This window comes from Castanea sativa, chromosome 3, assembly GCF_040712315.1.
Source record: "Castanea sativa cultivar Marrone di Chiusa Pesio chromosome 3, ASM4071231v1".
Taxonomy (NCBI): Eukaryota; Viridiplantae; Streptophyta; class Magnoliopsida; order Fagales; family Fagaceae; genus Castanea; species Castanea sativa.
Genome location: NC_134015.1, coordinates 26,485,713 through 26,499,861, shown reverse-complemented (window position 1 = coordinate 26,499,861; position 14,149 = coordinate 26,485,713). Strand labels below are relative to the sequence as shown.

The 14,149-nt window shown below is 33.5% G+C and overlaps 1 protein-coding gene across 5 annotated transcripts; it reads left to right on the top strand.

The window, feature by feature from the left end:
* The first annotated feature begins 255 nt into the window (after positions 1 to 255).
* On the top strand, positions 256 to 13,169 carry LOC142627788 (transmembrane 9 superfamily member 2-like). Of its 5 annotated transcripts, none has more exons than XM_075801688.1 (9): positions 256 to 1,111; positions 1,681 to 1,779; positions 3,237 to 3,386; positions 3,925 to 3,965; positions 4,059 to 4,638; positions 4,735 to 4,872; positions 4,970 to 5,126; positions 5,223 to 5,707; positions 12,784 to 13,169. In XM_075801688.1, the coding sequence occupies exons 3-9, from the start codon at positions 3,238 to 3,240 to the stop codon at positions 13,001 to 13,003; spliced, it is 1,770 nt and encodes a 589-aa protein (XP_075657803.1). In that variant the 5' UTR covers positions 256 to 1,111; positions 1,681 to 1,779; position 3,237; the 3' UTR covers positions 13,004 to 13,169. The 5 variants fall into 5 exon arrangements, with proteins under 5 accessions (XP_075657803.1, XP_075657802.1, XP_075657800.1 ...); XM_075801687.1 differs by having other exon boundaries at positions 3,232 to 3,386; XM_075801685.1 differs by having other exon boundaries at positions 257 to 1,111; positions 3,208 to 3,386.
* Positions 13,170 to 14,149: the final 980 nt, after the last annotated feature.

The following is a 14,149-nucleotide window of genomic DNA, read 5'->3' as shown; positions in this document are numbered from 1 at the left end:
TTTCAAATGAATGAAAGTTCATTCGTTTTCCCATAAAAAAAAAAAAAAAGAACAAAGATAAGAGTGTCTCCTTTTTATTTTTTGAAAAAGAGAATTGAGTGTCTCATTGTATTAAAAAGTACCAAAAACTAAAAAATAAATACCCCTTTAATAGAAAGATGTGCGACTCCAAAAATAAATGCTGCTCTTGAAAAGAAAAAAAAAAAAAAACCAATGCACTCCAACACTCCACCTTAAATAATAATAATGATAAAGTCAAAAAAACTCAAATGGACATGTGAGAAAATTTCTCAAATTGAATGGGCTATACATATATTTGGGTAAATTTCCACAAACATACCCAAGTTTTGTGTTAATGCCAATCAAGTCCATGAAATTTTAAAACTAACCATTTCAATCCATAAACCCAAACAGCGTTACATATTTTTCAGTCCATGATTCAGACCCCTCTTCTCCTTCTCGCCTCCCGTCTTTTCTTTTCTTTTCTTTCTCTTCTCTTCCTCTGACTCTCTTGTATCTCTCTCTGATTTCTATTTTCTTTCTTTGTATTTGCGGTGCCGCCTAGGTGGTCACACGGTCATGGGTTTGTGGGTTTTGCTGATGCCGATGAGGTTGTTTTACTGATGGGTTTGTGGGCTTTTGTTGATGCTCGGTGGTTGGTGATTCTGGGTTTTGCTTATGTTGATGCCGTGGGTTTGTGGGTTTTGCTTCTGTTTGTTTACTGATAAATTTTGTTCTTCAAAAAAAAAATTTCTTAGTAAAATATGTAACTGCTTTACAAGTCATTTGGGCTAGGACTGAGATGGTTAGTCCTTATATATGACAGGACCAACTAAGGCCCACACCGAGCCCGTTGACTCAAACCCAGCTCGTGTCGAAGTGTGCAAAAACTTTGATTTTTCTCATTCAGAAGAACCAGTTGACTCTATGGAAGTCATACAATAAGACAACCAAATCCAAATCAAACAAACAATGTAGACTACATTACAAAACACACGTATCCGCTATTCTTCTTTCAATGTTTTTCACCTCTTTGATGATCTTACAACTACAAGGAACAGCTTCATCAACTTCATTTGTCTAAACAAGAAAAAAACTAAACACTTTCAAGGTCATTTATACTTCATTTCTCTTATCTTGCATTATGTACATAAGAATCTAAGAATTGCCACCAGGACTTTTTAGTTTCGTGGGTTTCTCTAATCTCAAGTTTTGATGAATGAAATCTTTAAAGATGGAAAAAACAAAAATTGGGTTCCTTTCCATTTCTTCAAATTTTCTCAGTAACAGAACAAAGGCCATGGATTTTATTGCTTAAATTAATTGTGGAATTGTTGGTTGTGTGTATGTGTGCAACGACTCTGTGTTGAGTTGAATACGTGGTTTGACTTTATTGGCAACGGTATATATATATTTGTATATGTACTTGTGCACACCATGGTTCCAGTTTGTGATGAAGTGTTTCAATTGCAGGGTCTAGTTGGAAATTAGTGGATAATTTGTGCTGCTATATGTTGATTTTTGATACACTTGATCTTGAATTTGGGTGCAATTGGCCTCTGTTTTTATGCATTTGAATTTTGGTACAATGTGCTCTTTCTTTGTGGAACCAATGCTTGAAATTACTGGCTGGATCTAACAGGGTTTGACTTGTGTGGAACATGACTAATTTCTGTGCAGGTGGCTCCAGTAATTGGTTGAACTTAGGTCATTGGTGAATTGAACAAAGTGGGAAACTTTACACATCTGCTCGTTATCATTTGATGCTAACATCATCAGGTAAGTGGTCCTAATAATGTAGGTCTCAGTTTGTTGAAATTTGATAATCAGGTCATCATGTAAGTGGTCCAGATTAGATGTTGGGCCTTGGTGTGATGGCAAGTACCTTCCACTTAAAGCAGCATGTTGTGGGTTTGAGCCTAGGAATCAGCCTCTCCAAAAAACAAATTGGGGTTAAGGCTGCCCACCAATCATCTCCTCTAGATCTGCTAAAGTGGACTTTTATGTAAGTGGTCCTAATTGTTAAGAGATCTATAATCTTTTATACAAAATATTAATATGTTTGACACACCTATGGAAGAGGTTGGTTCTTGAAGAGTGAAAGAGTATATAGACCTTCAGGCTTCAAGGCTCAACCTTAGTTGTTAAGGCAAAAAATGGTCTTACTAAAGAAAACATAGTTGGAAGATATTTAAATTGTTAGGAATTGGGAAGAATGTTTAGGTTTAATTAATTTACCCTAACAATAACACACATACATAATAGAGAGGTCATCGTTCATTTTGTTGGAGTTAGGCACCAAAAATCTCTAGCTCAACTGGCACCTCCTCTCCTCGCAATTGTTAACTGGAGGGTGAGGTCGTGGATGCAAGATCCATGTGTAAGTTACCAATAAAAAATAATAAAAAAATTGTTGACGTCAGGTAGGGAACTTGGGTTGTAATTGAATTCTTGATTATTAGTATTGGAATATTGATTCTAGGAGACATATAATTCCTTAATGGAAAGATTTACACTCTAGCTTTAACTGGTATATGCTAATACTTTTCATGGGTTTGAAAAAGCAGTTTTCCTTTACCACCATCTCCCAAGGCTATTGGTACTTTACAATTTTCCATCCTTCCAGCCTCTACAGTTGTAAAGTTGCCACATCTTCTACTATCATGTATCCACTGCTGCAGCCTCTCCTTGTTTTCACTGTCCTCCAATTATCATTTTCACCATCTTTGACACTATCGCCTTCATCACCATTGTTTGTCTGCCATTTCCACCAATACTAACATCAGCATATTTCTACCATTGTTTGCACTTCCTCCACCTCTACCTTTGGATCACATTCATCTTAAGATACTGGCTTCATTGTCCTTACTTTCCCTTTTATTATTTATTATTTTTTTGAAGGCTTCACTGTTCTTGTCATCTCTGCCTAAAACTCCAGCAACTTAACCATGATCAACTCGATCACACATATATACCTTCACCGAACCACCATTTTCTTCAGTTTGATGAAATACTATTTGAAAACCAAAAGTAGGGAAAAAAAATCTTGGATTCTGAAAGCTCTAGTACTTCACATTACTTAAGATTGTAAGTTCAAGTAGAACATGACCATAGGTGTCTATATTGCTTACATGGTCATGCTGTATAAATTGTACTTTTATCTTCATATTTGTCCTTTTACAGCAAGTCATTTTCATCTGATTTTAGGTCTTTCTTTCTTGTTGCCATAAGAGAAGAATGGGGAAACTTGTGGCCATAATTCTTTCTGCCATAGTTGTAATGTGTTGTGGGAGTCAAGTGAGGTCAGATGCAATTGATCATCGCTACAAAGCTGGAGATCTTGTTCCTCTCTATGTCAGCAAGGTTGGACCATTTGCCAATCCCAGGTAGAGTCTCAATTTGCCCATAAATTGATCATTAGAATTGATTGTGTTAAATATGTTTTGTCATTTTACAATAGATTTCTATTTTTGCATTTCATGCCTTCTGTCAGTATTTTCATATAGAGGATTCCAGTTCTGGATTTCTATGGTTTAGATTTCTTGGATCTTTTTTTACCAGAACTTAACCTTACATATGTTTGTGTGGGGGTGGGTGGGTAGTTTGTCTGCGAACACGTGTGAGCACATTTTGACTCTCTATATTGTCTCAAATTTGGCATGCTTTCATTCAAAGAAAAAAAATGGTGTGAATCATATATTAAAAAACATATAACAATTTGATATCAGACTTCGACACAATGTGAGGTAGTTGGTAAATTATTATAATTAAATGTAAAATATTTTTATTAGTAAGTGGATTAATTAAATATTTAATTTCTATACTAGATGATTGTGTATATCTGAGATGTAGAGGGCTTCTTGCCATAAACTAGCCAATGCAAAATATAATTTATATTTCTTTTTTTGTCCTTTTCAAGCACAGTGAAACTTACCGCTACTTTGATCTTCCCTTCTGCTCTCCAGGTTTTCATCTTCACTTATGTTCATAGACCTATGATTTTACATCTTTGTTTTATACTAATTTTTCCTCTATTATTGGATCAATCGCATTGGCAGATTATGTAAAGGAGAAGAAAGCAACACTAGGTGAGGTATTGAATGGAGATCGTCTCGTCAGTGCTCCATATAAACTTGAATTCCTAGTAGAGAAATATTGTGAAGTTGTTTGTAGAAAGAACTTGTCAAGGGAAGAAGTTTCTCAATTCCGAACTGCAACGAAAATGGATTATTACTTCCAAATGTATTATGATGACCTGCCAATCTGGGTATTCATTGGAACGATTGACAGACTAGACACAGCTGGGTCAAATGAGAGATTTTTTCTTTACAAGCACCTTAAGTTTAATATTTTTTTCAATAAGGACCGTGTGATTGAGGTCAATGCCCAAACAGACAATAGACATGTTGTGGACCTGAATGAGGACAAGGAATTACTTGTGGAGTTCGTCTACACTGTGAAATGGAAGGAAACAGGCGGTGCATTTGAGGAAAGGATGAAAAAGTACTTGATGGCTTTCTTACCAATTAACTTAGATATACATTGGTTTTCAATTATGAATTCATGTATTACAGTTCTCATCCTAACCGGTTGCCTCGTAACATTTTATATGCGAGTCCTTAAGAAAGATTTTATGGAGTAAGTATGCATGAATGCATAAATATTCGTTCTGATTTTGGATGATTTTCCGTAGTCATTGCTTTTACTCATTTTATTTACTTAATTTCTTGAAAGACATACATATGATGAAGTTTTTGCTGATGACCAAGAAGAGAAGGGATGGAAGTATATCCTTGGTGATGTGTTTCGGTACCCAAATCACAAGTCTTTGTTTGCCGCAGTCCTTGGTTCTGGCACTCAGTTGTTTACTCTGTAAGTATTTAAGTAAAACTGTCTTGTCTAGAGCCAGTATGTTGAGATGAGTACAGCCTCATGATTTTTTGTACCTTGTTTTTGTTTGCCTTTCCAGTACCATACTAATTTTGATACTTGGACTGGTTGGTGTATTCTATCCATATAACCGAGGAAATCTCCAGATGGCTTTGGTCTTCATATATGCAATTACTTCTGGTATTGCAGGATACTCATCAACCACTTTTTATCATCAACTTGAAGGAACGAATTGGGTCTGTGCTGATAGATTATTTCTTACAGAATTGGCCTTGATACTTGTGCTATAACCAGGTGAACTGATTAGTCTCTCTCAAATTTTGATGTGGCAGGTGAGGAATCTGTTGATTGCAGGATGCCTTTTTTCTGGTCCTCTGCTTTTCACATTCTACTTACTTCAAACTGTTGCAATTTCTTACAAAGCAAATGCAGCACTTCCCTTTGGCACCGTCTTGGTATTATTTTTGCTATTGACATTTGTTGCATTTCCATTGCTCGTTTTGGGTGGGATTGTTGGAAAAAATAGCCAAACTGAATTTCAAGTTCCTTGCCACACCACAAAGTGCCCAAGAGATATTCCACCACTCCGCTGGTATAGGGGTGTTCTTCCTCAGATGGCATTGGCTGGTTTTCTACCTTTTTCTGTTGTCTACATTGACACTTACTACATATTAGCTACCGTCTGGGGTCATAGGATCTACACAATATACAGCATCCTATTTGTTGTCTTCATTATTCTTCTGATTGCCACTGCTTTGGTTACTGTGGCTTTGACTTACTTTCAGCTTGCTGCTGAAGATCATCAATGGTGGTGGAGGTACGCAAGAATTTATAATATAGTCATTTATTTAATATATGATTGTGAATTATTGAAATATATTTGGATATCTGTGAATCATTGAAATAGAATTGGATATGCGCTTGTGCATGGGGAAGCTGTTGGGCACCCCATGGCATTCATCTAGCAACAGTAACTTTTCTTGTCATTCCATGTATCTTGGAAATGTCTAGGTAATTAAATAGTAAGGAAGAATAAATGAGGCTTCAATTGCATTGGCCTTTGTATAACCTAGTCTTGTTGATATCATTCTCTATCTTGCTTTGGTTTTTGTTTTTTATGGGAGCCCTAAGCATATTAGGGTCCAAGATTAGAGGGGGCCCGCGGTCTTTTATATGTGTTTTTCAATAATAGAGATAGTGTGTGTACCTGAGGTTTGTGGTCTATAGTTGGGCTCACTTCAATCTTAAGGAGATGCGTTCTAACTCCAAGTTACCTTCCCAAATAAGCCCAGGTGCTTCAAGGACCTCCCTTCTGAATCTGCTTTTCTAAATCCAATTTGCTTTCATTTGGGGCTTCTTTGGAGCATTGAAGAGTGCTTGTTGCTTCTTGTTGGAAGTTTTGAATGAATGAAATGAATGAGTCTATGTAGCTTGGAGCCTTGGTGGCTGCGCATACAATGCATGCTTGGCCCTTTCTTTTCTTTTTTCAATATTGCCTGAACTTTTTTTGTAGTTTTACCCTTTGTTGTGATGTGGGAGACACAAGGATATTTTATTTTAATTTAGTAATTTTTATTTTTGCAAGGCAGTTGTATTTTTATATTTTAGGTTCTGAAAGTTTATTACTCTATTAGTATTTTAATATTTGGAAGCAAGACTATATTTGTAATAAGGAAATTAGGGTTTCCTGTGCCAACTAAGATTTAGGGTCTAGTTCCTATATAAGCAAACTATTGTAAACCTTTTGGAGAAGAGTTTGATAAATGAAAAAAATAGCCTTTTGGTTTCTTTGGTCTGGTGTTGATAGCTAACCTAGGTGTTGATTCCTAGTGGGTTTCCTCACTTGGGGTTAACTCCGAGCAAGCCTAGGTGTTGACTCTTAGGTTCCTATCCCTTTATTTTCTTGTCTTTCAATTTTACTATTCAATTGTTCTGGTTGTCCTGCGTCATCTTGTGTCCACACATATACTGTATGGGCAGAGTGCAATTTGATTTTTCTTTCCAAATGGGAATTGAATATGGGTGGTTGAGAGTAACGGTTACCTTTGGCGGCCTCACATATAGTGATTGTGCAGCTACCTCCACTTTGGGTTAGATTCAGGTCTTGATAATCGTGCCTACATTGTATGTGTGGCTACTTGTTTTTTATTTTTTAGGCCTGCTTAGTTGACGGACTTGAGATGTGTTTGTGTAGGAGTGTCAAAATAGGGCATTGACAATTAGGCTTGTGTAATCTATACGAATTTGATGTGTACACTTGATTTTATGATCTACATGTTTATGTTAAAATGAAATGGTACAATGGACACTCATTGACCTTCAAATGAATCTACATGCTTGCATGTCTGTAATTCAAGCATATTCTTGTGACAGCATGATAGATTTTGATGTACAGTTTCATGCATTATTGATTGAATGACACAATCACCAAACAATACATGACAGAAAATTTTGAAGATGCACTTAATGAGAGTTTTATATGCGGTGACCTACATACACATATGATACATTATGTATGATTCAATTTTTTAACATCAAATACTAAGTACAAAACTGTAAGTGGACAATCTAGTTCAAGGTATTTATTTACTTGTCATATGACTTCGGTGGCACTGAAACTTAATGTTTGAGAGAAAAAATTAATAATGGGTTCTTTGTTCACATAATATCATCATGTCATCACTTGGAATGGGAAGAGTGTATTCCTGGAAGTTATAGCTTTGCTAACTTTATATTCTGTTATTTTTTTCTTATTCATGCACATCAATTATATATGACGGATGAAAAAGTAATTGCATTCCAATTTTGTGATACAATTTTAAATTAAAATTTTAAGGATGGAGCTAGGATTTTTTTAGAGGGGACAATCAGTAGTTTATTAATTTACTAATACACACACATATGTACACGTATTAATACTAATGCATACATATACACAAATGACAACTCATATATGTTATTTATGTTTGCATTACCCACGAAAGTAATCCAAATCTAACGCAAATGAAAACTCAAGTGATTGATTCTCTCATAATCTTTAAAAGAAAAATCCATTTCTTGTTGTATTGAATTTAAAATACAAATTTGGATAAAATAAAGAATAAAAATTTGAAAAAAATTAGATAGAGATTGAACCTTTATTCAAAAAATATCAGCATGTTATCAAATAAATACTACAGAATATGGGTAGAAGAAGTAAGCCGAGTCTACATACAAAACAAACATAGCAAGGGTCACAAATTTGTGATTTCACAATCTATTGTAGACATGTTTGACTTCCAGAAACCACTCAAACATAGAATGAACCGTAATTCAAATAATATTCCATCCTCATGTATGAACTGAAAACATCATAAGTGGTATGGATGCATGCAGAATTATTTTTTACATGTGAAACCAGCAACACTAAGGGTCTAGTTTCTTCCTTTCAAAATTTTCCAGGCTAACAAGGACCAATTTAGATTTATACAAAAAAAAAAAAAAAAGAGAATGAAAAATTGAAAATCAAGAAGAAAAAAAAGGAAAAAAGAATGTGACATAATATTAATATTTCTTCATGACAGGGAGAATAAAAGTTTTATTATTTATTTTTTGTACATTGAAAACCAGCCGACCCCAAAATTTTGGGACTAGGTTTTGTTGTTATTATTTACATTGAAAACCAATAATATCAAGGGCCATTTTTTGGGATTTCACAATATTTTTTGGGTGATTATTTTGATCATTGTATTAGTCATAAGTTCTTGTTTGAAGTTATAAATATTTCTCTCTAGAGCTTCTGGCTGGTAACCTGAATTGGCATTTTTTTTTTCCAGGATCTGTGCAATGAATAGATTTGGAATTTTAAATCTAACTTCATTGATATGTATATTTAAATATTCTTAGTATGGGGTTTATGTACTAGCCTATATAAGAAGTTGAATGTCTACAATAGGGGATGGCAATGAAGAAGGTTTGTTTGTAGCTCTGCTTTGGTCAGTCGTTAATGGGGTGAGGTCGGATGCCTTTAACTGGTTAGGGGTGGGTTTGGATTTAAATAACGAAGCCTGCTGGTTCAAAGAAACTCTTGGTTTTGACTCAACCCGTCCCACCCCAAACTGTTTATGTTGGGTATGAATTTAGCTTTCCAGTTAAGCTTATGCACTACGTGCATTAGTTGTTTGTAAATGCCATAATATACCTTGGAATTGATTCTTTCATTGCGTAGTTAATTTAATGTTGTGCCAATTTCTATTTGTTTCTTTCCTTTTTTATTTTGGGGGGGGGGGGGGGGGAATTCATGCAACAATTGGATGCCTGAACAAAAACCTGATTCTGTCCAATGTCTCTCTTTTGGGTGTTTAGAGAAATCAAATATTTAATGGTTTACTTATACAGGAGGCACAAAGAGATCTTATTTTATTTTATTTTTATTTTCTAGCCAAATGTATATTTATTTGTGAATTAGAGTTTACCTAGATGATATCTTGAGCTATGCATGGACTATTTTACAATTTCATTTGAAATCATTTTTACGTATATTCAGACCTACATATAATACTTATTTTGTTCTATAATATTTATACTTGCCCATAATATTGTTGAATACTTTAAACTTGATTTTCTTAATTCATATTTTATTAAAAATATTGTATAACACTATTAGACTATATAACATATTAAATATTTATAGTAAAAGTAGATTTTATTTTTTAAACCAATTAAATGATTTTGAAATCTATAAATAAGAACTTTAAAGCATAAAATACTTTTATATTCTAAAATTACATAAATTTAAGCAACCTCTCAAACACTCCCTCAGTCACTCTATTCTCACAACCAAAAATATGGAGACCTCAATCGCAAACACCCTATTCATTATTTCAATGAAATTATTTGTAAGTATCAATATAAAGAAAACAAGATTAAACAAAGAGAAATTGGCTAAAAACACATCAATTTATTAAAATTTAATTTTTTTTTTAGTTGGGCTTTTGTATCCTTTTTATATAAAAAAAAAAGGAAAATACTTTGTAATCATCATCGATTTTTATTTCTATCACTATGGCTAATACAACACAAAATAGCAATAAAAAAAACCAACAAAGAAACCTTCCAATTATGAGTTCTAACACAAATTTTTTCTTTTTTTAAAAAAAAAGAGCTAACTTCATAAATAATCAATTAGAAATTTAAGTTCTAAATCAAAATACATTTATGACTTTCTCAAACCAAAATCCCAAAGACTCAAAGCGAATCACAATCTTCACATCTTCACAAAATCCATAATGTCTGACATCAACATCAAATCCGTAAGCTACAATTACTGAATAAAAAACGTAAGCCCTCTTCCTTGGTCATAGCCTACTTATACAGGTTAGAATCAAATGGTACCACAATGTTGGAGTTATGTATGTGTCGTTGAAAGGTTGAAGGTAAATAACATCGTTTTTTTCTCAGTGTATTTGAGATGGGATGGCATGAAAGGCCGTGGGCATGTTTATATAAAGGAGTAGAAGTGAAAAAGGTGAATGAAAATGGAAAGAGCTTTTTGTGTGTGTGTGAGAGAGAGGAAAAGTCTTGAAACATTGAACCAAATGAAACAAATAGTAGTCTTAAAACATTGAATAAAAAATGTAACAAAAAGTAGTCTTGAAATATCGAACCATAGGAAAGAAAGAGTCCCTATTTTAAAATTTGTTCTTATCTCTGATGTGGTTTAAGAGTACTTCAATTCTCTTCATAAAGTGCGTCAAATGGCAGAACTTCATGCTTTCCCGCATGTGATCTTTACTTTTATATATATATATATATACTTATTGATTGAAATTGATATTGATTAGGTTATTTTAATTGATGATATGTTAAAATAAGAGATGTGATGTAGGATATATTGTAAAATGATGTATTAAAATAGATAAAGTAACTTTTTAGTATGTCAAAATAGCCTTTTTTTTTTAGCACAATTGATGCCGGTGCTCTTAGTAATTTATTTTTATTACAGACGATGTTATCTTTAATTCAATAATTGGGACTTTCCAAGTCAATTAGAATTAGGATATCCTATGTTAGTTAGGATAAGGGTTTAATACTCCTATATAAGCAAATACTATACTCCTATAAAATGGAGATTTATTTTTATGAATAAAATTTCTGTTGAAATTGTCTCTAGGGTCTGGTGTTGACTTCAAGCAAGCTTAGATGCTAACTCCTAGGTTATCTATCTTTATTTTTCTATTGCTTATTTAACTATGGCAAAGTTCTAGCTTGTCCTGTGTGAGGTAATTGATTCATAAAAATTTTCTACGATACTACCCGAACTATGATACCCTAGATCGTGTAGATTAGATTGGATTGCATTAATGTGTTATGCAAGCATGTGTTGAGTCCAACGTCCGATGTTTAATAGATAGATCTTGGTTGTATAAGCTGAGCCCTAATAATAACTTAACTAATCCTTTTTGGTGATAGTGTAGGTGTGGTTAGTGCTTCCTTAGGACATGATAAGTGACTTGTGATACCGCAATTGTTTGGATTGGTATATTGTATGAGTGTTGTGTGGGCATGCATTGAGTCCTACATTGGGTGTGTACTTGGTTGAACTAGGCTATAAAAGTGATTACAATGAGCCTAATCGTAATGTGGCCAACATTTGTTGTTGCTATAGAAAATGGTATCAAAGCCAACATAGTAACCATGTGGTTCGGGGGCAATGCAGGGCAACGAATGTCCTGGAAAGGACATCACTGATTTAAGAGGGGGATACCAGAATATTTGGAATGGATTAGATTGTATGCGTTTGTGTTGTGTGGGCGTGTATTGAGTCCCACATTGAGTCTATACTACGTTGAACTAGGCTATATAAGCTATTACAAGGAACCCTAATTATAAGTTGATTAGTCCTTTTGATTTGGAATTGTATGAGTACCTAAAGATATTGATTAATTAATTAATGTTGTATCCCTCAGTTTTGTGTTCTAATTTTTCAAGAATATCTGTGTTGTTGTGTCTATGTCCATGTTTCCTAGGTCTAGACCAATTAGCTAGATTCTTTGTTAGTTTTGACTTTTTGTGATACACACAGAAAAGTGATTGAATTGTGACATCATTCGTTATATTCATATTCTTTCATTAGTTCATTTGATATATAAATTTTTCCTTCTCTACCTAGCTATTAAAAGCATGACAACTCTAACCACTCTGTGGAAGTCATACATTTGCTAAATATTTGTGAGTGTGAAATCCTCTGCATTCTAAAAAATGTATTGTGCATCGGTTGCTCCTTCTGAAGGAATGCTTAGAATTGCACATAGGCATATAAGTTCCTAAAATTTTCACATTGCATTTGAAAATCTTAGCACCTGTGTACTGAATTATTTTTTCCCAGCTGATGTTATTAGTGCTAAAATGTTGATTCTGTAGAATCCCTGATCTCTTGCAACTGATTCCCTCAATGCCTATCCCCATGTGTTTTTTATAACTAGTAATTTCTTTCATCTTTATATTTTTTTTATTTATCAAAAAAAAAAAATTTCTTTCATCTTTTTTTGCACCATTTATATTGATCAGTCACTATATTATTACTGGTATTTAGTTTTACCAGGCTCTAAGTGAGACTGATACCTGCAAAAGTCAAGAAATTGCCTACTTTAAATGGTCATCTGTTTTACCATATGATGTTGTCTTGATTGTTATTCTGGTATACTTTTTGTAGTCAACCTATATCTTATTTTATTCATCTCTGCAGTTGCATTTATGGATCAAAGGTTCATCTAGTAACTACTTTCCATTCTTTAACTGAAACTGCTCCACATAAAATGTTTTTCGTCAATCTAGAAAATTTATTAATCAGCTTAAATGAGATCTTTGAAGGCTAGTTTTGTTGACTGATTGGAGTATTTCAATCTATCTCAGGTCCTTTCTTTGTGGTGGTTCAACTGGTTTGTATGTTTTTGGCTACTGCTTTTATTATTACTATGCAGAAGCAGGTATGTATGGTTTCTTGCAAACCTCATTCTTCTTTGGATACATGGCTTGCATCTGCTATGGTATCTTCCTCATGCTCGGGACTGTGGGTTTTCTTGCTTCCTTGTTCTTTGTCCGTCACATATATGGGTCTATTAAGTGTGATTAGTGTGCCTATCATTATTTGTGGAAGTATGATTTGTATCACAAGTATGCTTCAATAGTGTCTCAGATTTCAAAAGCAGAAGATGCAAGTCAGGCTTTAGGGACTTTTTGCACATTGAGGATTATTAATATTGGGATGTAAATACTATCTGAGAAATCATAAATGGAAAAGTGGAAAACTGCTTGCTTCTTTTCAATACTTTCTTTTTTCTGTTAAGGTACAGGTACTATATATTTCTATCGGTCTTCAGACTATGAGAAGATATTTCTCTTATGGAATTCAACATACGCCACATTGCATAAAATTGGTTTTTCCTTTTCTTTTGGTCTTGAAAAATTGAGGGAGGACAGGAGGAAATGCACACATGATGTCATTAATAAAATAATAATTAAATATAAGCATTTATAAAATTACACCCGCGAGGGTGATGAATGTTTACTTTTGAGTGGCTTGAGTTTTTGTGTTTGATGGGATTTGATTTTCTGAAATAAGTGTTAATTAATAAGTATTGTATGTGGTAGGTTTTATTCTTTGTGGTGTGAAATACTAGTGTGGCACGTTGGTATTGGAGGGTGAAACCAAAGGGATTATAGAGGTCCTTAAAGAATTTAAACTCTTATTTAAAATGGGTTCTTTGAAAAGTTTGTATAAATATAGGAAATTTACACTTTACTACCCATAAAGTACACCAATTTTTACACTTACTCTCCTACACTATGAAAATGAATACTTTAGCCCCTTAAACTTTACATCTTTTACTCTTGCGTCTTGAACTATGAGAATGTACGCTTACTTCTATAAACTATTATTTATTGGATGAGTTGAAAAGTGTTACATGTGTAATAGTTTAAAAGTGATAAGTGTAAAAATTAATATAGTTTGGGGGTAAGTGCGCATTATCATAATTTAAAGAATAAATATAAAATGAGTATAGTTTAAGTGGATAAAGTGTAATTTTTTTTAATAAAAATATTGACTTTTAAAAAATTGTACTAAAAAAAATGTTTTAAACCCCAAAACAAGAAAAAGTCTTTGCTGCATTTTTTTTTATTATTATTATTTATTTTGAGAAGATTGATGCATCTATTCTGACGTTGTTAACAAAAATATTTTAATGATAAGTTCATAACACTAGTCTTTTTTTCTTTT

What these genes read in the sequence shown, in the direction of transcription:
- LOC142627788 (XM_075801684.1), top strand. An exon ending in AACTTGAAGGAACGAATTGG is followed by an intron (nt 5,127 to 5,222) that starts GTCTGTGCTGAT and finishes TTGATGTGGCAG; the next exon opens with GTGAGGAATCTGTTGATTGC. An exon ending in GATCATCAATGGTGGTGGAG is followed by an intron (nt 5,708 to 12,783) that starts GTACGCAAGAAT and finishes AATCTATCTCAG; the next exon opens with GTCCTTTCTTTGTGGTGGTT.